The sequence below is a fragment of the Marmota flaviventris genome, chromosome 10 (genome assembly GCF_047511675.1).
Source record: "Marmota flaviventris isolate mMarFla1 chromosome 10, mMarFla1.hap1, whole genome shotgun sequence".
NCBI lineage: Eukaryota > Metazoa > Chordata > Mammalia > Rodentia > Sciuridae > Marmota > Marmota flaviventris.
Window position 1 is genome coordinate 12,277,125 of NC_092507.1, and position 26,582 is coordinate 12,303,706.

General features: G+C 47.7%; 2 protein-coding genes across 6 annotated transcripts in view; one reads left to right on the forward strand and one right to left on the reverse strand.

The window, feature by feature from the left end:
- Fbxo42 (F-box protein 42) overlaps nucleotides 1-2,408 on the reverse strand; it is a 99,493-nt gene extending 97,085 nt beyond the window's left edge. The window contains exon 1 of the mRNA XM_027951917.3: nucleotides 2,386-2,408. The gene's annotated coding sequence lies outside the window, so the exon portion shown is untranslated. The remainder of the gene's footprint in view (nucleotides 1-2,385) is intronic.
- Nucleotides 2,409-2,679: 271 nt separating this feature from the next.
- On the forward strand, nucleotides 2,680-26,137 carry Szrd1 (SUZ RNA binding domain containing 1). Of its 5 annotated transcripts, XM_071617394.1 has the most exons (5): nucleotides 4,495-4,514; nucleotides 5,634-5,709; nucleotides 19,896-19,945; nucleotides 21,493-21,747; nucleotides 23,020-26,137. In XM_071617394.1, the coding sequence occupies exons 1-5, from the start codon at nucleotides 4,510-4,512 to the stop codon at nucleotides 23,120-23,122; spliced, it is 489 nt and encodes a 162-aa protein (XP_071473495.1). In that variant the 5' UTR covers nucleotides 4,495-4,509; the 3' UTR covers nucleotides 23,123-26,137. The 5 variants fall into 5 exon arrangements, with proteins under 5 accessions (XP_027807734.1, XP_027807735.1, XP_071473495.1 ...); XM_027951933.2 differs by lacking the exons at nucleotides 4,495-4,514; nucleotides 5,634-5,709 and adding an exon at nucleotides 2,680-2,761; XM_027951934.2 differs by lacking the exons at nucleotides 4,495-4,514; nucleotides 5,634-5,709 and adding an exon at nucleotides 2,680-2,761 and having other exon boundaries at nucleotides 21,496-21,747.
- The last annotated feature ends 445 nt before the right edge of the window (nucleotides 26,138-26,582 follow it).

Here is a 26,582-nt window from a genome sequence, read left to right on the forward strand (position 1 = left end):
TCAGTGAGATCCTGTCTAAAAATAAAATACAAAATAGGGCTGGGGATGTGGCTCAGTGGTCGAGTGCCCCTTAGTTCAAACCCTGGTATCCCGCTCCCAAAAAAAAGAATGGGTTCTAGCAGAGCACAGTGGCACACCCCAGTTGTAATCCCAGCAACTCAGGAGGCTGAGGCAGGAGGATCACAAGTTTGAGGGCAGCCTTAGCAACACATAGCTCAGTGGTGAAGTTCAATCCCTAGGACCAAAATAACAAAAATTTAAAAGTGGGTTCTTGGGGCTGGGGTTGTGGCTCAGTGGTAGAGTGCTTGCCTCATATGTGTGAGGCACTGGGTTCAATTCTCAGCACCATATATAAATAAATGAATAAAATACAGGTCCATCAATACTAAAAAATATTTTTTTAAAAAAAGGCTTCTCGGGGCTGGGGATGTGGCTCAAGCGGTAACGAGCTCGCCTGGCATGCGCGGGGCACTGGGTTCGGTCCTCAGCACCACATAAAAATAAAATAAAGATGTTGTGTCCACCGAAAACTAAAAAATAAATATTAAAAAAATTCTAAAAATAAAAAAAAGGGTTCTCAGGAGAATGCATTACAAAGAAACACAGTCCCAGAGAATGAACAAGACAACATCCTCTTTTTCCATGAAGATGGTGAAGCAGTTAACAGTATTAGATGAGTTTCAAACAGAAAATTTGAGCTGCAAATGGAATATCCACACAGGGACAATAAGAAATCTAGCTATATGAATCAAACACCCAATCAGTTCACAACTAGAAATCAACTTTGGGAGAAGCATTTTACCATGAGCAATGATAAGAACAATGGACTGAGGGTAGATCTAAAGATGAACAAAATTTCAGAGACAGGAAGTTGTGAAACTGAATTAGTAAACATGACACTTTTAACTTCTAAGTAACGACCAGTAACAACACATGATTGCAACTCACAATGAAACAGTCCCTTTAAAATTCAAAGCAACTTCCTGATAACTGCTTTTCTGAATCCTGAATTTCCCCATGTTGAGAATGAAAACTGAAAACACCACCCACAGTGGCCTGGCTGGGCATCAGGAAGCTTGGGGATTCTCAGGCTAGCACCACCTGGCTAAATTAACATATGTAAATCACTTGGCTTTTTGTTTCTATAAATCCTAACAGCTTCTGCGCGACAGGCAGAGAAACAATCCAGCTGCTTCTCCCCAATTAGGTCAAACTGCATAAAATTCATTCTTCCTTTTTACATCATTTGCGTATTTCTCACGCAGGCAGGATGCCAAATTCCACCAGCCAGGATCCAGGGAGGTTCTCTGGCTGGGCTGCCAGTAACAGTAATAATCACCAAGGATACAAACTGCAGCCCAGTACGGTGTCCTGTACCCGAAGTCCCAGAGTTCATTCGAGGACAGCCTTCAGTTTATCCTGCCTTAAAATTAATAAAATAAAAGACTGAGGATTTAGCTCAGGAGCAAAGCATCCTGCTTTCAATACCCAGTAATGGGAAGAAAGAGAAGGAATACAAACTGCAAACTTTCACAACAGGAAAAACGTTACTTTGTAAAGACTAATGGTATGCTAAAAACGTGCAGAAAAACACATTACGATTTGGATAAATTGATTACAGCAGCCAAACGAAGCACTGCAAAATTATGAAGCTTTTAATACTGAGAGGACTAGAGGAACCTGTCAGTGAGATTAAAAAACATGGTGTTTGCTTTTTTCCCCAACCTTTTGTGTTTGGAAAAAGAAAGGATGATTAGAGAGAAGTGAGTCTTCCCCAGGCAGGCAAGACACTCCACCCCATAATGATAATAACTAACTCAGAATTTTTACTCAGGGTCAGATATGTCTAGGTTTTTCAGCATTGTAACTCATTTAATCCTTACAACCTACCTTTGTGGTAGTTGTTACTACTATTTCTTTTTTTACACTTAGGGAAACTAAGGCACGGTTTCATAATGTACACAAGATTGTTCAAATTGAAGGTGTCTGAAGGTGAATTGGAAAAGGTCTCCACTTGTATCCTGAAGAAAGACAATACAAGAAAGCTAGGTAGAAATGTAGTGGATTTTTAAAGGTAATGCTAATGTATTCACCTATCATTAAAGACGCAGGACAACCGTAGCTGAGAATCCTTCTGGTTGCTTCACTTAGATGCAATATTATCGACTCACAGTAACAGTTCTACCACACGATAGAGGATATAAAGTAGATGATTGGAGTACTGCTTAATGAGCAGGAAATACCGTAATCAGAAATTTTCACCCTATCAGAAATGAAAATGTTTTATGCATTAATAGCTGTTTTTCATCCTTGGTTGAGATATAAGAGTATTTTCAGAATTCTGAGGAAAAACATGATCTACAGATTAGGGAAACTGCGACTCACTTAAAAAGAAAAGTTTTCAGTAATTGCCTGCGTCGGTCCCAAAAGACGCGCTTCCTGTACTGCAGACGATGACTTCAGTGGAATTCCCACTCTATGCAAGAAATAACGCGTTTCCCTTAGGAAAGATGGCCGCTGCGCGGTTTCCACACCCTCTTCCAAGATGGCAGCCTCGGTTAGAGTGGGCCCTAGCCTGAAGCTTCTTCCGGGCTCGGCCGGGGGCGGGGTCCATTGAGTAAAGCCTTACGTGCCCGCGCCCGCGACGGAGGCGCGTTTCAGGGCGCAGGCGCGGGGAGGGGTTGGGGGAGGAGGGAAAGCGGCGAGTAAGATGGAAGATGAGGAGGTCGCTGAGAGCTGGGAGGAGGCGGCAGACAGCGGGGTAAGGAGGAGCCGCCGCCCCGGGGCAGGGCCGGGCGGGACCTGGAGTGAGGGAAGACTCCGGTGAACGGGTCCGGGGATGGTTCTTCCCAAAGAAGGGCCCCACACACCGGGCCGGGGGTGGAGGAGAGGCCCCCGGTCCCTGAGTGCCTTGAAGGCCTCTTAAAGGGGCCGCGTTCCATTTCTGTCTCCACCTTTGCCCGGTGCGCTTCCCTCCGCGCCCCCGTGTGCGCGTCAACCGGGGCGCCCCACCCGCCACCTGGGGTCTCTTTCCGTGGCCCCTGCACCCGCTCGCTCGCCCCGGCTCCTGGAACCCTTCCTTTCCCGTCGGGCCCCCCCGCCCGAGGCACCATTTTAAAGTTCATGTGCTCGCAGGAGGAGGGACTCACCGTAGGGGTGCTTGCGCGGACCGGGGCGGCGTGCCCGGTTCGGGGGGGGGGGGAAGCGGGAGGAGGCCGCTGCGGACCCGGGGACATCCGGTCCTCTTGGGGTCCCTCCGCTCTGCTAAAATCCCCCACCGCTTTGCGCCATCCGCCGCGGTGGGCGAGCCTGGGTTTTTTCCTCTTTCAGTCTTACTGTGAGAGTTCGCGACAGGCGGCTCTCCGGGGACCCCGGCGGAGCTACCCAGAGCTCGGCCGGCCGCCTCTCGCCCCGGGGGAGAGGTGCGAAGTGTGAACCAGCTGCATTCCCGGGACTGGGGGACACGGACCGTTCCACTCAACTTTGGAGTTTTCGTTTGCCTCTAGCAGCTGTAGGAAAATAGTTCACCTCAGTAGGAACTGCCAGTTCAGCTAGGTTCGGGATTAATTTGGTCTTTGCAGAGTTTGTTGGTTCTATGGTGACCCTGGCAAAGCCGGGAAGAGGCCTCTCTGGTGTCCCTGTGTCCGTGTCTGTGCAGTGCTGGCTCGAGCGACATCCACCTAAAGGGTTTATGTGGGGAGTCGAGTGTCTCAGGGTAGAACAGGAGCTGGGTCTTACTTTCCCAAGCACCTTGGAGGGTGCCCTGGAAGAAGACTGGGAAATTGACCCTCGCAGCAGTGGGTGTGTATGTCTCCAGGAATGTTGGAACTTGGCTTCGAAGTTTTTTCCGCTGGTTCAGCATTTCTCCCACGGTTATGTTTTTACACTTAGCATAACTGAGTATTTGAAGGAGTACTTGGTTCAGAGGACATTTAGTGGAGTTCTCAGTGCCTACCAGCTTTCTCGGAGTTTGGCTTGAGTCAAGAAAGTAAATTAAAGCTTTTATAGGGCATAACAATTGTCAGTTGGATATCCATTCATTCAGCCAAAATTTTTGAGTGTCTGCTGTGTGCTAGGCCTGTGCTTAACAATGACTTTGTGCCAGAGAATGCCAAATTTCCGGTAAAGGCAGTAAAGGCGTTTATTGCCTTCCACTAACGGGAGTGAATCACTCAGACACCCCTTGTGCTGCCCCCTGTAGAAAAGCTTGGGCCATAATTTGTGACTTAAAGGATAAGTTTCTAGGACACCTGGGCCTTTCTTTGGTTTTCCTCACCTTGTGTTTGGGCTGGAGAGGGTAGGTACTTGGGATTTAACCCAAGGGTGCTCTACCCCTGAACTACACCCTCAACTTTTTAAAATTTTGTTACAGGGTTTCACTAAATTGCCGAAGTTGGCCTGGGATTTGAATCCTCCTGCCTCAGCCTCCCTAATTCCTGTGATTACAAGGCTGTGCTACCAAGCCCAGCTTTCTTCACCTGTTTTATAAGAACATGAGTTCTCACCTTAATGTGGTAGGGAGAAAATTAAAGGAACAAAAATGAATATAGGATTCCGCAGAAATTGGGGATTATTTCAGTTTTTTGAGAATGTGTAAATTGCTTAGAGGTCAACTAATGCAGGCCCCCATTTTACAGCTGAGTAAACCCAGAGGTGTAAAGATGTAACTTGTGCCAGGTAACAGAGGTAGAACCTCAAACCTTGCCTCATTGACATTTTTTATATATATTAATGAGCATTGAAGGCCACCTCCCCACCACAATAGCTCGCCAAACCAAATCTGAGTGGAGGTGGAGTGATTAGCAAATGAGGTCTGATTGATTCTGAAAGTGAAAGTTCAGGCTCTTCATAATCCAGAGGCACTTCTAGTCCTTGGTGATTCCTGCCCTCTAGTGCTACAGAAAAGTTTGACCATAATAGAATTTTTTTTTCTTCCTGTGTCAGTGCATACATCTGAAGTCATTGTTTCCTGCCTGTCTTTAGAATATGCAATATTTGAGTGCTGTTGTGTCTTCAGGGAAAGACTGACTTTGAGAAACACCTCAAATGTTATTCGAATAGACTGCTGTTTTGGGGGGAGGACCAGGGATTGAACCCAAGGGCACTGTATGATCGAGCCACATCCTCAGCCCTTTTTACTTGTAATTTAGAGACAGGATCTCACTAAGTTGCTTAGGGCCTCAGCCTCCCTAGCCACTGGGATCATAGACTTGCGCTACCATGCTCAGCTCTTGCTTTTTCAGTTAGTACTATGAACAACTTGTCTACTATAAAATTGTTCCATTACCTCCCAAGGGGCTATACTCACAATCAAAAGACAGTTCAAAGAATATGACTTATATTTCACCAAGGCAGTGCTTCTTGAGCAATATGCTGTCTTGAGGGTAGCGTGGTGGCACACGCCTGTAATCCCAGCTACTTGAGAGTCTGAGGCTGGAGGAGTGCCAGTTCTGGGCCAACCTGGAAAACTCAGTGAGACCCTGTCTCTAAATAAAATACAAGAAAGGGCTGGGGATGTGGCTCAGTGGTTAAATGCCCCTTGGTTCAATCCCCAGTATCAAAAAAAAAAAGAATTCAAATTTATATTTACTTTCTGTCCATATGAGCCAGTCTTCTAAACATTGCCCCTTTAGTGATGCAGGGTGCCGTATATTGAATACCAATTGTGTACCAAGCACTGAAGCCTTGTCCAGTGAAGGAGTCAGACAGGTAAGACAGCAACATTCCTATAGAAGAACCTTGAGTGGGGTATCCTGGCTGGAATCAGAGACTGTCCTGTAGAAAAGATGATGCCTACATAAGATTTGAAAGACCTAGGGAGGCTGAGGTAGAAGGATCACAAGTTCAAGGCCAACCTGAGCAAAAATGAAAGCCCCATCTCAAAAAAAAGTTTGAAAGACCAGCCAAATTAAGTTGTGTTTGGCCTGGGAGGGGCACGTGGTAAGTTGTAGGGCCAAGGTATGCGCAGATGAGGCTGGAGGGAGAAGTGCAGGCACTGGGAGCTACAGGCATTTCCCTCTGGCTGAGGGGAGGCGAGGGTTGGCAGGACTAAGTGGAAAGAGATGAGGCCAGAGAGGTATGCAGGGCCCAGATTGAGAAGGGCTTCCTTACACTTGGTTCTGGAAGCTTGGACTTCATCCTGAAAGCTATGGAGAGTTTTGAATGCCCCCCCACCACCACCCCTTTTCTTTTTTAGCAGTGGTATGACATAACTAGATTTTAATTTAGAAGGTAAGAACTTTGATTTACCTCTCTTTAGAGAAGAGGCCATGCCCCCCACGTGTGGTGCCACTTCTCTTTGGGTCTGTATTGCTTCCTTTGGCTGCTGTCATTATGAAGTGTGTACAGTTGGCAGTGGGTAGCAGGCAAAAAAAAGATTGGTTTGGGGCTATCTGCTATGGATTTCCTTCTGTCTTTACAGTCAAGGAGGTAGTCATGGTGTCAGAAAGCACAAACTCGGGAATACCAAGCCTGAAGTGACTCCCTCTCTGCTATTCTGGTCTTTTTGGAAAAATTGAGTTCTAGGGACTACAGTGTTCTCAGAAGGGATTTTCTGCAAAACATTTGGCCAGTTTAGGCATGATCATGCAGAGCATTCTGTCCCTGGACTTTGGAAAAAGATCTGTTTCACTGTGGCTTCAAAGAAAGGAGGATAATGAGCTTTTCAGTAGTAACTTCTCAGCCCTTTTCATTGAGGCTGCGTGGGGTTGGGTGTTCTGTTCCCAGCATGCTCTGGGTATGCAAGAGAGCTGCCATGGTTGCCATGGACTATGGGCTGGAAATTCAGGCAATCACAGGCCTTCTTGATTTTCCTCTTACTGTGCAAGAGAATTAGTGTGTCTTTCTAAAACTGTTGGTAAAGTCCTGCAAGAGAAAGTTACTGTTGTCTAGATCTGATAGCCAGACATTCTTGAAGCAGCCCTTACTTTCTAGTCCCCTCTACTGCACTGTGGTGGCTGCCCACAGGTAGTGTCAGTTCCTGGCTGGTCACATCCCTAGTCTCCATAAGGTGTGGTATGCACTCCTGGCACACCTCCCCCACAGGAATAGAAACTTTTCTTCTGTCAGGACAACCATTGATTTGTTGGTTTCTTAGGAGAAGGTTGAGTTTAGCTACTTAAATCTATGGCCAAAGTACAGATTGAAATTATGTATGTATGTGGATATGTAGAGAGATATTTTTATGTGTGTGTATATTATATATTTTTTTTTTTTTTGAAGTCCTAGAGATAGAACCAAGGGCCATACACTATGCAAGTGTTCTACTACCGAACTATATCCTTAATCCAATTTTGTTTTATTTTTTTTAAGTAGTGATGGTAGAGATTTCTTTGCCTAAGCTGGGCATAGCAGTGATGCCTGTAATCCCAGCCACTCAGGAGGCTGAGGCAGGAGGATCACAAGCCTGAAACCAACCTCAGCAAGTTAGCCAGACCCAGTCTCAAAATAAAATGGGGTGGGGATGTAACTCAGTGGTAAGGCAACCTTAGGTTCAATCTCTAACACCAAAACCAGGGGTTTCTCTGTGAGACTAAGTGTTAGGTCTATTAGCCTCTACCATACATCTTTCTCTTTAACACCTCACCATATGAGGATTTTGCTGGGAAAATTAAGGTTAAAACCAAGCAGTTAGGAACAAATCTCAACAGTAGTCTGTATGTGGATAAAAAAATCTTTGCTGCTGAGACCAGCTATTCCTCACAGGCTTGGTATGGTAGCATGCACCTGTAAGTAATTCCAGCTACTCAGGAGGCTGAGGCAGGAGATTGCAATTTTGAGATTGCCTCAGCAAAATATGACATCCTTTCTCAAAATAATAGAGAGGGCTGGGGATGTGGCTTAATGGTAGATCAGTTACACCTAATAAGTCACAAGCTCTGGATTTCATCTCTGGTTCGGAAGCAGGGGAAGAAGGGTCCCTCACAGTAAATCCTGTGAGGAACACAGGAAATAGCATTCATTCCTTTCCAAGAGGAATAATAAATACAGTTATAATTTTATTCTCATCTCATCATGCCTAGATGAGATTGTACAGGACATTTATGACTTGAGTCTAGAGAGGTCAGGCTGTTAACACTTTTTTTTTCCCCTTGGTACCGGGTGTTGAACCTAGGGGCGCTTAACCACTGAGCCACATCCCCAGCCCTTTTTATATTTTATCTAGAGACAAGGTCTCGCTGAGTTGCTTAGGTCCTCACTAAATTGCTGGGGCTGGCTCAGCCTCCCGAGCCACTGGGATTACAGACACAGGTATGAGCCACTGCTCTTAGTTCCTGTCACCACTCTTCATTGACCTTGAGAACCAAGTTCCCAGCCCTCACGCTCTGGTCTTCATGGCTTAAAGGCATTTGTGACCTTCCTGTTGTCAGTTCCGTTTCTGCTGTCTACTTGTGTATCTATCTCCTGGCCTACAAGCTACTGGTCCTGCGTCTGAGAGGTGTGCAGTGCGGGCAGAGTGCCTTTTTACATTCATCATCTGTGACCTGGTGGGGTGTTTGGTGCTATTAACCCTGGTCCTAGAAAGGAAATCCTGAGGTCAGTCCCAGCTCTACTTTTGTCCTGAGCCCACATTCTGAGGGACTGGCTTGCAGGATTTGTTTACATTTGATTGTCACCAGATAATTAACTAGTTGCCAGTCCCTTTGAAGTATTTTATTTGTTCTCACCTGGGATTGACCTGTTTCTGTAGCCTGCATGAGCTAATCAATTTTGGGTTTCAGAAACTTGAAATTGATGCAGAAGAGCCAAATGGATAAGGCTGTAGTTGATGGAAATACTGAGAGTGACTGCTGGTTGAAATCTTGGTCATATTGGGAGATAACCTTTTTTTTTAATATTTAACCAAGTGGAAAAAGATAATATATAAATAATTTTTGTTTGTTATTTTTAATTATTGAATTGGATGCCTTTATCTGTTGGTTGTTTTCCTGTCTTCCTTGCGTCACCTAACATGTTCCCCCTTGTATTCCTTTCTGCCCAATTAGCCATCAGGCTTAGAATGCATTGTGTATTCAGTCCCTTGCTAAATACCATGAAATCTTACTGGACTTTGAGACATGCACTCTTGGGTATTACCGTAAAATTGGGAGGGTGGGGGAAGTGTAGTGACTTTGTTCCTTCCTCCAAAATCAGTGTACCTGATATTTTCTTTGGGAGAGGAGCCTTGACATCTCTGTTAGAGATGGTAAAAAGAACAGGTAAGCCCCCTCTGCCAGTAAACATCCCCTTTTTTCTCCTTTGGTAGCAGTAGAAGTCAGAAGACTGGTATTTAAATGACAGGTCTAATTTTGGGTTGAATTACTTCCTATGCTTCTCTTAGCTTCATCCTCCTTATTTGTGATATTGAATTAATAGCATTTACCTTGCCTGGAGGAGAGTTCTGTAAAGCACTTAGTAAAGTGCCGTTGCATGGTGCTGGAGCAGAGTGGGCCGGTGCTCTGAGTACGAGACCTTCTTCCCGACTCAGCCGGGGCCACAGTTCCTAAGACTGACTGAAGCTCTCTCTCTTGCTGCCTCTGAGGACTTGTGTGCCTTTTCATAGTGTTATTTAAAAACTGAAAGGGAAAAGCAATTTAAAAAAAAACTGGACAAGGTGGGAGCCCCATTAGACTTTACCTATTATTTTACTTATAGGGCAGGTCTCCCCACCATATTCCCTGACTTCCTGTTACTTTAAAGGGCAACATGGTTTCGCTGTCCCACACAGACTCTTTGAAGAAGCACCCAAAGGTAGACATTCTTGTCTCAAGATGGGAATTTGCAAAGTTTCTGAGGTCCTCTGGCCTGGGACTCATCTAAATTGCTGGGTCTGGTTTCTGCTGAAGAACTGTTTGCCTTTGGGTTCTGCAAAGTTTGAACGTGGAGGTTGGTTTCGCTGGTTCAATCCTTCCTCAGGGCACCTGGCCTTGTATCAGCCTGGCATGGATGCAAAAGCAGGTGGGTGGTGCCACCGGTCAGCCTTTTTCCCACCTCATTGGGTTCTGCTGCCACTCTCCTGCCACTCTCAAACTTTTGTGCTCCCTCCTCTGGAGGATTAGGCTTCTGGGCAGTTACTTACTGGTTCTGTAACCTCAGGCACATCACCTAACTTCTTAGTGTTGAGCAAGGCTCAATTCAGCCCAGGGATTGTGATGAGAATTCCAGGTGGTGACAGGAGAACATTGGTGCCTTACATCTGTCACAAGTGCTTGGAGAATGTGGCTGCTGCTGCCCTCACCACAAAATACCTAAGGCAGCCTTAGTGTTGTGTGTGTTCTTGGTTCTGGGGATCAAACTCAGAGCTGCACACGTCGTCCAGCCAGCCTTAGCTCTTATTTTGAATACGGTTGCTTCCCTGCAACCCCAGCTTCACCTAGCATGTTCCCTGTTGTGTTCCTTTTTGCCCAGTTAGCCATTAGATCCTGAGCACATTTTGTACCTGGGCCCCTGCTGAATAAAGGGCGACAAGGCCTTGCTTCCCCGTGGACATCCTTTGAAGAAGTACCCAAAGCCAGACAGTCTTATCTCAAGATGGGAATTTTTTAAGTTTCTCCCACAGAGAGAAATGTGTTGTGTGTGTCTGTCTTTCTGTCTGTTCCCCCCACCGTCTGGTTTTGCTCTGTTGCCCTGGCTGGCCTCAAACTTGAGATCTGCCTGTGTCAGCCCACAAGTAGCTGTGACTACAGACATGTGCTGTTTGCTCGGCTTATGACATACCTTCTCTGAATTGATTCCTCTTCATTTGTAAAATTGGGTGTATTGGTTAAAAAATCCTGTTTCATTTGGATTGTTCATTAATATATGTGTCGGGTACAGTTCTAGGCACTCTGGAAAAAGCCAGCGCATGAAATTCCTACTCTCAAAGCTTGCTGTTCACTCAGAAAAATGAGAAATTATATCCCATCAAAGCTTGCTGTTTAGTGGGGATAATTAATAACAAATAAAAAATTATTCATATGTACACACAAGAAAAGTAAAACAGATTAAGGGACATAGAAAGTGACTGTGGTGGGCTGGGTTGTGGCTCAGTGGTAGGGCACTTGCCTAGCATGTGTGAGGCACTGAGTTCAAGCCTCAGCACCATAAAAATAAATAAATAAAATAAAGGTATTGTGTCCATTTACAACTAAAAAAAATGTTTTTAAAAGAAAGTGATTGTAGTAGAGGTGCCATTGAAGTGGTCTGAGAAGGCCTCTCAGAGACAGGAGAGAGTCAAGGAAGTCTGTGACAAACCTCTCTGCATCCCAGGCAGAGAGGACAGTAAGTGCAAAGGCCCTGAGGCTGGGGCATGATTGTTATTGTCTGAGGATACATAGAGGCTGATGTAGTAGACACATGTGGGAAGAGAAAGTGATAGGAGAGGAGTCAGAGGGAGCCAGGTTTGGGGGAGACCGTAGGCCATAGTGGATGATAGCACCTTGCATAGGAAGCCATGGTCAGAGCTAACTTGATTTTTAAAAGATTCACTGTAGCCATGTGGAAAATAAACTGTAAAGCAAGAGTGGAAGCACAGAAGCCTGGTGCAGTGGTGCATGCATGTAATCCCAGCCACTTGAGGGGCTGAGGTAAGGGGGTCACAAGTTCAAGACCAGCCTGGGCAATTTAGCAAGACCTTATCTCAAAATAAGAAATGAAGAGGGCTGTGGATGTGCTCAGAGATGGAGCCCGCCTGGGGTGAGAGAGGGAGACAGGTTGAGTAGGAAGCAGCTGCAGCTGTCCATTCGAGATCATTGGCGGTTTGCACCAGGATGGCAGCAGCAGGAAGATGGAGAAAGTTAAGAGAGTGTTTTGAGAGTAGGCGCAACAAGTCCTGTTGAAAGAGACATCGGAGTTCTCCCAAGTCTTTGGAATTCCCTGGAAGACAGGAATTGCTGAGACTGAAGAAGGTGGATGCTTTTTGAAATCTAGGGAGCATTGAGTCAGAAATTAAGTATTGGTGTTCATAAAGCTGTGAGCCTAGATGTGGCCACTTAAGAAGCCATTGTAGACATAGAAGAAGAGATATCCAAATCTCAAGGGTCAGACGAGGAAGAGGAACCTATGGCCCAAGAAGGGGTCCAGCCTCTTTAGAGTGTGGGAAGAAGCTACCAGGGAGGTAGACAGGACACCTAAAGCAGTGTCTGGAAGGTTCTCTTATTCTGGAGGACCCTACTGGGGATTGAACTCAGAGGCTCTCTACCTCTGAGCCACATCCCCAGCCCTATTTTGTACTTTATTTAGAGAGAGGGTCTCACTGAGTTTCTTTACACCTCGATTTTGCTGAGGCTGGCTTTGAACTCATGATCCTCCTGCCTTAGCCTCCCGAGCCGCTGGTGTACGCCACCATGCCCACCTGGGAAGTTCTTTTTGGATGGACCCTTGAGCCTTGTCAGGTGCTGCTGAGAGCTTGAGGGAAATGAGGGTTTGGAATTCACCACTGAATTTGGAAGCAGGGGAGGTCTTTGATGACTTTGACGAGTTCAGGGTGAATGGGCTGCAAGGGCTTGGAGAGTTGGATTGAAGAGAAGTGGTGAACGTCATCCAGAGAAGGGCCTGAGCCAACCCTCGCACTATGTCAGTGCTCATTGCTGTTAGCCAGTCTGACAGGGCCCACTATCACAGGTGCACACAGCAAGCAGCATGCCCCAGGTGCTGGACATGCTGGACATTGTTCCACCCTGGCAGCTTTTTTAGACTCCAAGACAGTTTTGTCCAGCAGAGGGCACAGTGAGAGTCACTTGTGTTACATGTTCTAGATGCCACCTTTTAAAAGTGCAAATAAATAGGTGAAGTTTTAATATTTTTTGTTGAGCCCGATGTATCAGAATGGCCTTATTTCGGCATATAATCAATATTAAACGTGTGAATAAAGTATTTTATACTCCTTTGTACCAGGCCTGGAATGTACGCTCATCTTGGTTTGGACTGGCTATATGAGAAAGACCGCCCACACTGGGTAACAGGCTAGAGCTAGTGCAAAGCACTGCCCAAGGGACTCCCTGCTGGCCAGCGTAGAAACGCCCTAAAAGCTGAATGCACTTGGAAAGGAAAGCAAAGGGTGGTTTTTTCCTGGCAAGCAAGTAAGAATTATTTGAATTATTTGTTCTATATATACAACTATACAATGCACGCACGCATGATCTCTGGTTACTTCAGATTTTTTTTTATTTTTTTTTTTCTGTTTACTTCAGATGTTTTTTTTTTTTTTTCTTTCTTTCTTCTTTTTTTCTTTTGTAGTAGTGGAGATTGAACCCAGGGGCACTCTACCACTGAACTATATCCTCATACCTTTTTTATTTGAGACAGGGTCTCACAAGGTTGCCAAGACTGACCCCAAACTTGCAGCCCTCCTGCTTTCGCCTGTTGAGTTGCTGGGGTTACAGGTCTGCGCCACTGCACCCAGCAAGTTCAGTTAGTTAGTTAGTTTTTAACCTGACAGTGATCCTAAAGCGCCACTGTGAAATCATCTTGGTGTGATAGGACTTTGGGTGTTTCCCTGTTTGGAACTGCCAGGGATGGTAGAATAAGAAGGAACATTGGAGGCCAGTCCTGCTGGGGTAGGACTCTGTCATTATTATTGCCACTAACAGAGAAACAGTACACTCAGAGGCTGAGGCAGGAGGATAGGGAGTTCAAGGTCACCCTGGGTAATTTAGCGAGATCCTGTCTCAAAATAAAAAAGGCTGGAGATGTAGCTCAATAGTTGATTGAATTCTCAATACCACTGAGAGAGAATGAGACGGGGGGGGGGGGAATGGCAGGGGATGAAGCAAAACTAAACAAATCTACTTGACAATTGTTTGGAGAAATCTCTTTGGGTTGCACACTAAGTGTACAGAGATCGTGTATGTGGGGATCCAGTCCAGGACCTCATGCATGCCAGGCAAATGCTCCACCACTGAAGACCTTTTAATCTGATTTAGGTCAGATTTTGCTGCTGTAGATTGCTTCTACCTTATAAATTTCTTTGCTTTATTCCTAAGTGGAATTGGGGCTGCACAAGAAAAGCCAGAGTCTCATCCAGACTTTTGATATGGGAAGCATGAAGCAGCTTAATGAGAGATCTTTGCCAGAAGAGCCCAGTACTGGCCACCTCCTGCCCAGGGACATGAGTGTCCTGTCTGGGACTGAAGAGCTGAGGCCCAACATGGGTTCTGCCATGGTGGAAGTTCAGGGCCAGAATGTGGTTATGGGAACTTGCCTTCTACTCCTTTTCAGTGTCTTATCTCCTCCTAAGTGTTTTTCTAAAATTTGGGGTCTGTGTTAATCAGTATTTGCCAGGTTCTGATTCTAAGAGAAATCCCTTTTCTCTCTCTTCTACATCCTCCCTCCCCCCTCCCTGTCCACTTAGACACTGAAGGACACCAGGCAAGACCAGTTGACCCTGTGGGACATATTGATTCACAGGGAGTTGTTTTTTTTTTTTTTGTTTGTTTGTTTTTTTGTTTTGAGAATTTTAATATTTATTTATTTATTTAGTTTTTGGCGGACACAACATCTTTGTTTGTATGTGGTGCTGAGGATTGAACCCAGGCCGCACGCATGCCAGGCAAGCGCGCTACCGCTTGAGCCACATCCCCAGCCCTCACAGGGAGTTTTAAGACCAGTTGTCTTTCTTGAATGTGAGAGGCACATTATCCAGGAAGTTCCTTAATCACTGTGTTACCAAATCGGAGCTGAGAACCAAGGGTGCTGTCTCTAGATCTCCACTTAAATCAAGACAGCTTTCCTTCTTTCTTAGTGACCAGAGAGCCGGGTGTGATGGAGCAGGGCAGTTTGTTCCTTTGCCTTGGTTCTGTTACACCTGGTGGTGGCTCTTGCGTAGGTAGCAGCAGGAAAGGCACCAGTAAAGGCAGAACACCACTCCCACCCTCGCAGAGTGACAGGTGAGGATCTGGGCTTGTTCACTTTCTCTCTTGTGAGTTTGGCTAGTTGGAGTCAATCCCCCAGGGCTTCATCACCCCTAGGTGAGTTGATAGTCTATTTCCTGAACATTCCATCTGAGTTGCTGTAGTTGCTGCACTTTACTCCAAGGCCCAGAATGGCCTGCGTATTTCCCTCTGCCTTTCCTGTGCTTCCTCTCTCCTCTCTTTTCCTTTCTCATTCTCTTAATGTTAAGGGAGTGAGCCTGATGCTATAATGGGCCTGGCCTTGCAGGCACATTTCTGTCCTCTTTGTCTTCTTTGTTCCATTCACAGATTGTGACTGTGTAACAAATTAGGCTGTCCTGGGTGGCTCTTTCCCTGCCCTCTTTTTTCGGAATGACCTTGTCCCCAGCGCACTCTTAGGCTTCCACCCTGGCAGCTTTCTGCTGGAGGCTCCCGTGAGCACACTCACTGCAAGCTGCAGTCAGGTCAGCTTGTTGCAGATGTTGTCACCTCATGGTTGTGGCCTCTCCTTTACCTCCCCACAGGGCCAGGCTGTCTAAAACCACCTCCTTTCCTCCTGGTTCTTTTGTTTTCCCACCTCCACTGTTCCCTCTGGCTTTGCCTGTTCTCTGAGAACAACAAGCATGTACTGGGCTGGGGCTGGGGCTCATTGGCAGAGCGCTTGCCTGGCACACATGAGGCCCTGGGTTCCATCCTCAACACCACATAAAAATAAATAAATAAAATAAAGATATTGTGTCCGTCTACAACTAAAAAAAAAAAAAAAGCAGCAGCGTGTCCTATGTTTTTGTAGTGGTGTAATGCCACAGGCAAGCCATGCCCAAGTTTGGCAACAGCAAACCTTTTGCTTAGGATTGGGACCCAGAAAAGAAGCCACCTCACTCATCAGAGCACCGTGTAATCTGGAGCCTGCTCAGTGCTACTTGGCAAAAACAAAGAGCCTTTCCAGGAGGAGAAGCCATGACACAGCAGACCTTAGCCACACCCTGCAATGTGCTTATGCCATTATACTGGCCTTGTGCCCCGGTGTCCACTTGGAATAGTCAGGGCTTATGTGTTTCTTGCACTAGCCATGGAGGTTGATCCTCTAAAACAGGTGCCTTGACCATGGGCAGGGATTTGTGCATCCTTGTAAAGAGAGAGGGTGCCCCTTGGTAATTCCATTCCTAGTTTCAGGCCCATGTTGGTGTGTGAAGCCTGTTTGATTGCATTGAGATGTTGAATCTCTGTAGGAGATGTCTGTTCTTGTAGTGTATCCTGTAGGAAAGGTTTAACGTGGTTCAGCTTTCCAGAGCAGAATCTGAGAGCAGATTGGCTGCAGGGCCTTGTCTAAGCAGAGAGTAGACTGACTCATGATACCTGGACAGATTCCAAGGGCGAGACACGGTAACCTCTCCAACTGCCGGCAAAGCACTCCCCGTCCTGCTTGGATAACTCTCAGCATGCTAGTGTTTGACTGGCCATCTGGCCATGGCCAGGATCCACTTTTCACCAGAGCTGCTTGGATTTCTATTCCATTCTGTAATCTGATGGAACAATCCCTCTCCAGTTCTGCTGAAGCCATCCTGCCTATTGTGATGGGGTTGGATGGGAGTTTTAGTTATTGCAGTACAGAGTGTGGTGTGGAATTGGGGGAAATAACAGGATCAATATCTAATGACATTTACCAGTGGCTTACCTTAATGTCTGGCATGGTTTTTTTTTTTTTGTTATTGTTGTTGTTGTTTGTTGGTTTATTTTGTTTTGTTTTGTTTTGTTTTTTGGTGCTGGGGATTGAACCCAGGGCTTTGTGCATGCTAGATAAGCACTCTGCCAACTGAGCTGTACCCCCAGCCCTTGATGTCTGGCATTTTTTAAACCAATAAAACTATATGCCAAGTAGGCTGGTTATTTGGAGACAAAAGCACATTCACTTAGATATGACCCATAATATTCTTTGTGTGTTGGGGGGGTGCTGGGATTGAACCCATGGCCTTGTGCATGCAAGGCAAGCACTTTACCAACTGAGCTATATCTCAGCCCCATAATATTCTTTTTTTTTAAATATTTATTTAGTTGTAGATGAACATATAGTATCTTTATTTATTTTTATGTGGTGCTGAGGATCGAACCCAGTGCCTCACATTTTCCAGGCAAGCACTTTACCACTGAGCTACAGCCCCAGCCCCCATAATATTCTTTTTTTTTAATATTTATTTTTTAGTTTTCAGCGGACACAACATCTTTGTATGTGGTGCTGAGGATCGAACCCAGGCCGCACACATGCCAGGCGAGCGCGCTACCGCTTGAGCCACATCCCCAGCCCCCCATAATATTCTTTTGAAGGTCTTCCACTCAGGTCTGTGTGCTGGGCAGATTATCTTTCCTAGAGTTTTAGAGAAGAGGGACCTCTCAGATTTAGCTAATATATTAGACCCATTTGCCTCTGCCTCCCTCGTAGTGATAAAGTGAGATTTATAAAATTTTTAAAATTCAGAGCTTTTCCGTTAAAAATCTTGAACTCAAAGTTTCTTGAAATGGATCTGGCCCTGTCAGCCAGAAGTTGGTGGCCTATGGTCAGTACCCTCACTCTCTGGGTGTGCTGCTGCGTGTAGTGTGGCTGCTTGCCTAGCCTATGCAGGCACTTGGTCTCAACCCTGTTTGAAGGTATCTGAATCCCACAGATTTTAAATTTTGTGTTTATGATGGAGGAACTTGAATAGGCAGTCTATTTTCAGATTGGAATGATGTGATACAGTGTGGAATTTTAATGAAACAAGACGTTATTTGTGGAAATTCTTGAAGAACCCTTAAAAGGTGATGGGCTTTAGACTCAGGTGAGATGTAGTATTTACTCAGGAAATATAACACGGTCCCTTCACCCCACATTCCATCCTGAGATTGAATGAGCATGTACATGCCAGACAAGCGCTCTACCACTAAGCTGCATCCCTGTTCCCTGCCTTTTTTTTTTTTTTTTTGAGACAGGGTCTCACTAAGTTGCTCAGGCTGGCCTGGAACTTGAAATTCTTCTGCTTCAGCTTCTCAAGTAGCTGGGGTTAGTTAAGCATGACATAATGCAGGTATTAATAGAATTAATACAATTCTGATGTAAACTCTACAGAGGGCACAGATTCTGTGTGTCTTTCAGTTCACGGAAGCATCCAGGTCATTCTCATTCTTTTACTTGGTGAACCTTTTCAGTGTAATCACTGAATGTTCATTGGGCACTTAACTTGCTCCAAGCTGGAGAAGATTAAGAGGCTTCGTTTTGGCACCTCCCCAGCCTTCCAGAAACTCCAAAATGCTCAGAATCGCGTGTATTGTGCTTGCCAAATATGACTTAAACCTAGCTCAGCATCACTCAGGGTGGGTATGTTAGGCTGGATTTAAATCTAGCTTCATATGATTCCATCTAACTCCATGTTGTTTATAAGAGATACAAATAAGAAGATGGAAAGGTGTTATAGCCAAAATAATGATAAACTGTTTAATTTACTAGAAAGAATTTTTCCCATAGTGAGTAGCTCAAATGAATCAGTGAAAATTCAGAAGGTTTGGCTCGAGCTGGCCAGCTTGCACTGCCCCTGTGAACTGTAGCGTGCAGCACAGAGCACTCATGAAAAGGGCCACCACACACAAGGCTCTGAGGCATCTCAGCAAATCTTAAGACCTTCTGGCCATATGGCTGAATATTTTGCAGGTGATGGACTTTTTTGAAAATCCCATGTATCTTACCAATCAGGGTTCCCCAACCTTAGCACTGTTGACTCTGGGGGCTAGTTAATTCCTTGTGGGGGTTGTTCTGTGCATTGTATGATGTTTAGCAGTTTCCCTGGCCTTGACCCAATAGCATTTTCCCCTGGTAATGACAACCAAGCATGTCTTGACTTGGCCACTTGGTGGGTGGGGCTGACCACTCCTGGCTGAGAGTTGCTGTTAAGAGATTGGCTCTCCAGAGAAACACATAATTTTGCATATAGTATTTTTTTTCCAATAGCTAGATGATCCCCCCACCCCATAAAGAAAAGCAGTGGGACAGCCCAAGAGCTGGGAAGTTTGGCCTTTGCCCTGTGTATAGTCCTTACCCCCCATGCATGGAGATTTCACAGAGCTCTTGTCCTGGGAGCTGTTGGCTCAGACTGCCAAGGGTGCCCCTGTTTTGCTCATGACAGGAAGTTAGGCCCAGCACAGTGGGAATTCAGGGCCAGATGTGTTAGACGGTGGACTCTCTTCTGTTTTTCTCAACCTGACTTCTCTCTGCTTCTTTCTAAAGTGGTGGTTTTGTGTTAGTTGAGTCCTGCCAGGCTCTAGTTCCAAGAGGAATCCTGTTGTCCCTTCTCCTGGATGCACTAGGAGACTTAGGCACTTCAGTTCTATAAATATTAGGCTTCTGTTTTACTCTAAGCCTTTTGCTAGGTGATGTAGTCACAGAGAGTTCAAGTCCATACCAGTAAGAAATAGACTATAAAATAGTTAATATGTGTGACCATGAAGGAAAGTGACAGGGAGTGTTTACCGCCAGGAGCAACACTTCATAAAGGAGAGGCGACATCTGGGTTTTGCAGGATAAGTGGGAGCTTGCAGGGGTAGAGGACTTGGAGCCAGGTGGAGCAGCACTGGGGTTCTCGGGTTGTATGGCTCGGGATTGCCATGGTGCAGGATGGGAACAGAAGACAGGAGGAGGTGTGGGGGAGGCTGCTCCCAAGCTTAGATGTGGCCCTGCAGGCAGTTGAAGGGTTTTGAGTGGGGAAGTAACATGATCACACGTATTCAGAAAGTTGATTTGAGTGGCTCAGTGAAGGACAGGCCAGAAGTCTGGAGCCTGTGCAAAGATCCCAGCTGGACAATATCTAGAATCATTGCTGTGGCCATGGACTAGGAGGAGATGGACCCACAGAGGCAGCCAGGAGCCCAAACCCCAGAGTCTAGTCTGCCTCCATTATCTCAAAGGACACAGTCGTGTGTCCCTGGCTAGAGAAGACACTGCCCTTAGCTCTGAAAATAAAGACGTAAGTTTTTATTTGAGAGAGATTTTTTCCACTTTTTATATACATTTTTTTCCTCTAGGAAATAGACAGACGATTGGAAAAAAAACTGAAGATCACACAAAAGGAGAGGTAAGGCTGCTGTCTGGTCTGAGAACTTGTGCTCCCGCCAAGGAGAGCTGCGCAGTCAGCAGTGTTCTCCAGCTGGCTGTTAGGTTTAGCAGGCCAGGCTCCTGGGCAGCAAACCCTTCCCTCCCAGTTGGGGACCAGGGCATGGTGGCTCAAGGCTTTGGGAGTGAGGCCGGGGTGTTGCTCCTGCCTCTGACCTCAGTGGTCCCCTCGTGTGAGGTCATCTGGTGGACAGTCGAGGTGACAAGTTGCAACATTTAAGTTTTAGGCCTGGCTGTGCCCAGTTGCTCTGAGATTTGGGGTAAGTCGTCCCTTCTGGAATCAGGTTCTTCCTCTGTGATATGAGGAGTTTGGACAGTTGATTTCCCTGGGGCCGCAGTGATTTGGCAGTTGAGGGGATCCTGAAAGTAAAGAGTCTAGGAAGTTGAGAGATCTTTAAGGATATCTTTGTTCCCCACCCCGGAGAGGAGGAAATGAGTTTCCAGAGCAGGTGACAGTTGACTTTGAGCTTGGGTAGCTTGGTTTTTCCCAGGGACAGGCAGCAGAAGGAGGGTAAGACTTGGATTTGCCCAACAGGCTGCATGGTGTTCCCCAGGGAACTCTGGCTCCTTGTCTGTCTCAGTAGGTGCACTGTCCTTACCCCAGGCCCCTCCCCCTGTTGTTCCTCAGGTCCCTAGCCCTCCCGATAGCCCTGGCTTTGGAAAAGGCCCCTGTGTGTCTGTTGGGTTCTGAAGCTAGCTGATAGCTTGGGGAGGGTTCTGGTGGCTGGTGTCGGGGGTCATTCCTGCATTGGTTCCTTTCTCCTCCTGTGGCTTTTGTTCCTCTCCCTCCCTGTGCTGTTTCCCGTTTTGTTAGTTCCACCTCTCCTTGTGGACATGTGGCCTTGATGTGTACACCCACCAACTTTGAGCAGTGCTTCTCTTTTGAGCACTGCTAAGCCCTGTTCAGGCTCACCCTCCATCCCAGCCCCGCCGCTGTCCAGCAGACCAGAACCCTGGGGAAGGAGGTTTCTCTGCTCAGCTCTTTGGAAAGGCCGACTCAGTTGTCGGATGTCTTGGTCTCTGGGAGACAGGTCGCTCTCAGCGGAAGGCTGGGGCAGTGTGGTGCAACAGGTTCTGGCAGTGTGTGGTTGGAGCCCATGTGGTGGAGACCCAGGCTGGCCACCTGCCTCTGACACTGCCCTTCATAGGAAGGCTGGGACTTTAACTGAGGTTATTGGATTTTGACCATGAACTGTTTTGCCTCAGGGGCCAGATGGTGCTTGCTGTGCCCGTGGGTAGACATGGGTGGAAGTCCCAGGTTGAGGAAGCATTCTGGCCCCTGGCCAGGGGTTAGAGCTGAGCAGCAGTTCCTGGGTGCTGCTGAGCTGGTGACAAGGTGGCTTTCTTGAGAGACCCTTCTTGAGGGGAATTTGAATGTCTGGTCAGAAGCCAGAGGCTGATGAATAGAGTTAGTGGAAAGAGGGAAGAAGGTGACAAAGGTGGGGCATGGGGCTAGAGGGCCTCCTGGTCAAGGATGGGATTTGTGAAGCTGTGTTTGCTCTTTGTCAGCAGGAAATCCAAATCTCCTCCCAAAGTGCCCATTGTGATTCAAGACGATAGCCTTCCCACGGGGCCCCCTCCACAGATCCGCATCCTCAAGAGGCCCACCAGCAACGGTGTGGTCAGCAGCCCCAACTCCACCAGCAGGCCAGCCCTTCCTGTCAAGTCCCTAGCCCAGCGGGAGGCTGAGTACGCTGAGGCCCGGAAGCGGATCCTGGGCAGCGCCAGCCCTGAGGAAGAGCAGGAGAAACCCATCCTCGACAGGTGAGTGTGGCCGGCCACCCTGGGAGGAGCAGCAGCAGCAGGGCCTGGCTGTGAGGAGCCTGCTGGGCCTGCTCAGTCTGCACTGCAGTGGCCTGGCAGGCTCTGGAGGCCTGGGGAGGGGGGCTGATGCCATCGGGTGGGGGTTGTTGGCAGTCTGCAAGCACAACGGCAGTGCTATAGAGGCTATAGGCACAGACTGCGAGTCAAAATTTGCCACTTGAGAACCACTTAACCTGTCACCCAATCTCTAGAAATTGGTCAGTGGTAAATCCCTGCCTCACCAAGTCATCACACACCCTTGTGAACGAGCAAGTCGCCGGAGGGTGCTGAGCCCTGTGTGGATGGTAGGGAGCACCCAGTTAAGTGCTTCAGTGTTATATTCTGGATCTCCAGTAGCCCACTGTGCAAATTTTCTAAATTCTTTCTCATTCTCAGTATTTTTTCCCCTACAGTACCAGAGGTTACACTGTATCAGTTTGTCACTTCCTAGTGAAGCAGTATTTGTTAAAATGGTCTAACTTGGAATGGCCTCTTTGGTGATTTGATATATTGTGATTTAAAGAACTAATCTTTGAACTTTTTTTTTTTTTTTTTTTTTGGTACTGGGAATTGAACCTAGAGATGCTTTACCACTGAGCCCCATCCCCAGCCTTTTTGGTTTTTGTTTTGTTTTTAGACAGGGTCTCACTAAGTTGCTGAAACTGCCCTTGATATTGTAATCTTCCTTCCTCAGCTTCCCGAGTCACCAGGGTTACAGGCATGCACCATTGCACCTGGGCCCTGCCCTTATTTTGAAGGGACATCTTTTATCTGTTTTCCTCTCTCAGTCCTCACCTTCCCAGAGTGGAAAAGCCCGTTTCCTTCATCATCTCTAGTAATATTGGTTAGCCACTAACTACATGGTTTAGAGACACACAGGAGGCAGAATGGAGGGTGCTGGCTCACTTGAGCTAATGGCTAGGGGTCTTTACCTGGCCAACACGGGAAAATCTATGCCTTCTGGACAACACGGGCTCCTGAGCAACCCCTTGCCTCCAAATGGGGGAGAATGCTATAGCTGCTGGAGGTGAGCATGGACCACCAACCCCTGTCCACCTGGATCTCCCAACTAAGGAAATGTCCCAGCCTGCTTGCCAAAGAAGCAGGCTTATGGAACCAGAGTTAGCTGATAGCCACTGTGACTTCCACCCCAGCTTTAAGCATGATTGTTTTTATGATTTGGGGGCATCTTTTATATTTTGTTTCAGTCCTTCCTCTTATCTTCCCCTTCAGGCCAACCAGGATCTCCCAGCCCGAAGACAGCAGGCAGCCCAATAATGTGATCAGACAGCCTTTGGGTCCCGATGGGTCACAAGGCTTCAAACAGCGCAGATAAATGCAGGCAAGAAAGGATGCCGCCGCTGCCGCCATCACCACCTCCTGGGTCGTCCACCACGGGTCGCACTGCCGTGGCAGACAGCTGGACTTGAGCAGAGGGAACGACCTGACTTACTTGCACTGTGATCCCCCTTGCTCCGCCCACTGTGACCTTGAACCCCATGCACTGTGACCTCCCCCCTTACTCCCCTTCCCACTGTGATTGGCACATCAACAAGGGCTGTTCCAAGTCAATGGAAAGGGAAAGGGTGGGGGCTGGGGGAGGGCTGGGGGTCCCATCAAGGACTCAGAGTAGAGAGTCAGACAGTGCCACTCGGCCACTTGGGGTAAAGCCAGTGCCAGCAATAACAGTTTATCATGCTCATTAATTTGGGATTTCAAAACACAAATGAGAACTCCCACCCACCCACCCCTAAGTGCATGTCTTCATCACTTAAAAAGTAAGTTCCATTTGAAAATATCCTTTCCTTTTTTTTTTTCCTTCCTATTTTTGTTTGTTTATACAAATATCTGATTTGCAAGGAAAGTGCATGGGAGGGGTTTTAGCAGTTTAATGAATTTTTAATTGAGAAAGGGTAGTTTGGTAGTCTACTTAAAAATGTTTCTGGGAAATTTGCTAGAAACATTAACCAATAGGATTTTGGTGAGCTTAGCTTCTGTATTCCTACTGCCGCCCAGAAAAGGGGCAGGGCTCTGTAGCCCCAGGACAGATGAGCACCCCATGCCTTTACCTCCCTCCCCCAGCTAGGTTCCGGGCCTCTTGGCCCTGCCTGGAGACAGGGCTAGCTCTATAGGCTCAGAGAGCCTGGGGAGGGTGCCAACCCCACCTCTAGTATTTTGGGAGATAGGGAAAGTGACAGACTTCCCCTTCCCCTACCCCTCAGGGTGGCTTCCTACCAGCCAGGCTTACTACTTCTAGAGGAAAGCAGGAAGCATCAGAGAGTGAGGCTGCACTCCTGCCTTAGGAGCAAGGGATAGGAAGCTTGTCAAGTGTTTGCTGTCAGCACAAGAAGACCAGGAGAGAGTCTGGCTCCGGGACTTCGGGCCATTTGCTCAGTGTGGTCAGAAGGTAGAGAGACCTGCCCACTCCAGCGAGGATAGAACTCTGAAGGGTCTGCGAGTGCTCCAACTCCATTGGTGGCCTCAGCTCAGTCCCTGTACCTGGTGTGCTTCCTATGTGAAACCAGTACCATGGGAACAGACCAGTCTGAATAGAGTTGGGAGAAGAAGCATTGCAAAGATGGATGGCCAACTAGTTCCCCGTGGTCTGGGCACCCTTCACCCCTTTTTCCAGAGTGAGGACTTGGAATGAAGATGATTTCTCCTCTCCCTGGAGCTTGGAAGTTTGCTTTGGCTCCTTGGGCAGAACAAGCTAGAGGGCAAGTGCCCAGAGAGCAGCTCTACACAGCTTGCCCCCTCTTGGGCCCTCTGGTCCCTCCCAGCACACTGCACCTTCCTCCCCAGCCAGCCAGGTGGCCTCACACTCCTGGCTAGCAGGTGGGGTTTGGAATGGTTGGCATGATTTTGGATTAGGGCATCTTGTGGCAGCCCTGATGGCAGGCTAGGGTTTCAGGCTCTCTCCACCTCGGTTCACCTGGTCTCAGCCTTGTCCTTAAGTGGTAAGTCAGGCCCAGGTATGTCTCAAAACATCTTCCCCTCAGGAGGAAGGGCCAGCTGTCAGTTGACTAGTCCACGGCACAGCCTTAGAACTGGGAAGCCAGGAAGTGTCTGGGAGCGGTGCTAGAGCAGAGCTCAATCGCAGGAGGAACGGTCACCTCCAAGAGTGGACAGGAAGAACACTGGCTGCTATGTTAACATGCACTGCCCTGACCAAGTGTCCACCTTCTAAATGTCCAGTGCCCATCCTCAAGTAATAGTGATTTCTGGCCCATGGTGAGACTGTCTTTTGGGAGAAGGATACAGAGGTAGTCCAGGTGGAAGGCCTGAGAAGTGCCGACTGCCCAGTCCTCAGGACCACCTGTTCTTGTCCTGCCTGCTCCAGTGGGAGCCAAGGGCAGACCAGCTGGTGGGGCTCTGCAGATTAAGAACCTGGCAGGGACTGGTTCTCCCACGTCCCTCTGGCCAAAGGTGGAGCTGTTGCCCACATGTGCCTGTCACCACCCACCAACAGTCACATCTTTGGCTTCCCAGGTGGAGAGGTGGCAGGCAAATGAAAGAAAAAAAAAATGAAAGAGGAGACTTGTGGGGGGAGGTGGGAGGGGCAATGGGAAAACGGTTTGGAGTGTGTGTGTGTGTGTGTGTGTGTGTGTTTTGTTTTTTGTTTTTGTTTCTTTTTTCTTTTTGTAGTTGTCTTTCATTAAGTGCTTTTTTTTTTTCTTTTTTCTTTTTTTCTTTTTTTAAGTAAGTTGCAGGCTTTGGCTTGGAAATCCCCAGGGGGATGAGGGGCAGGAACCTGAAGCTGCTGCCCCTTTATCTGCCTTCATGGTACTGTCCCTTCCCCAGCTCCTCCCAGACCCCATGAGCCAGGCCACAGCCCTTCCAGCTAACCGCTTCCCATGAGCCACTACTCTGATGTCAGCCTATAACCAAAGGAGCTGGGGGTCCCGGCCTGGTGACCAGCCCTTCTCAGCCCACTCAATCAGGGTGCTCCCCACCTGCAGGCAGGAGGCAACACCCTATCTGCTACCATCAGCCCCTTCCAGAGCCCACCTGCCCCGCCCAGCCCTGCCCTGCCCAGCCATACCCTGCTCTGCCCCATCTGGGGGTGCTCTGCTCAGGGATGGGCCGGCAGGGCTGCACCCAGCCTCCCTGGTAAGCAGAGACTCAAAGAAACCTCTGGGGTCCTGTTTCGTGGTCGTGCGATCCCAGGGGTGCACATCGGCCCCTTGGGTGTGTGAACAGAAGGGATTGGGAGGGAGGGCCGCACCCCGCAGTCTTGCTCTGCTGATGTAGAGGGAGATGCCCACCCACCCCACCCCGCACCGCGGGCTCCTGAGTCGGCAGATTAAGCATTTTATAAATTGTATTTTAAATACATGTTTTAAACTTGTCAGATCCTTGTCCTCATTTCAGCCCCTGGCCTCTTACCTTCTTAATGTGGCTGGCTGTTGAACCCAGGGGGACTACCTCTGCTCAGTCCCAGTGAGAGTCTCAGGTGAGGGAAGGGGCTTGGTGGTATGTGGATCTGGGGACAAAGGCTCCATTTCTTAGTGCTTCAGGGAAAGAGATCCTGCATCCATGGGTTCTGTCAGGAAGATGGTGACTGGGGGCACTTCCTGCCCTTCCACGAGGCCCGTGACTTTCCCAGGGATTTGGCTTATGTTCACCAATGCCTTTGTGGGGCTCTCAGTCCAAAGGGGAGACACTCGTCTGAGGAGGGCCCCACTGTGCATCAAGAGTGCACAGAGGCCAAGACTTGACATACCAGGGCACCTGCAGCAGGAGCCCCAGCCCCGGGCAGGGCTTTGAGTCAAGCCTTTGCTCGAGCCTGAGGGGAC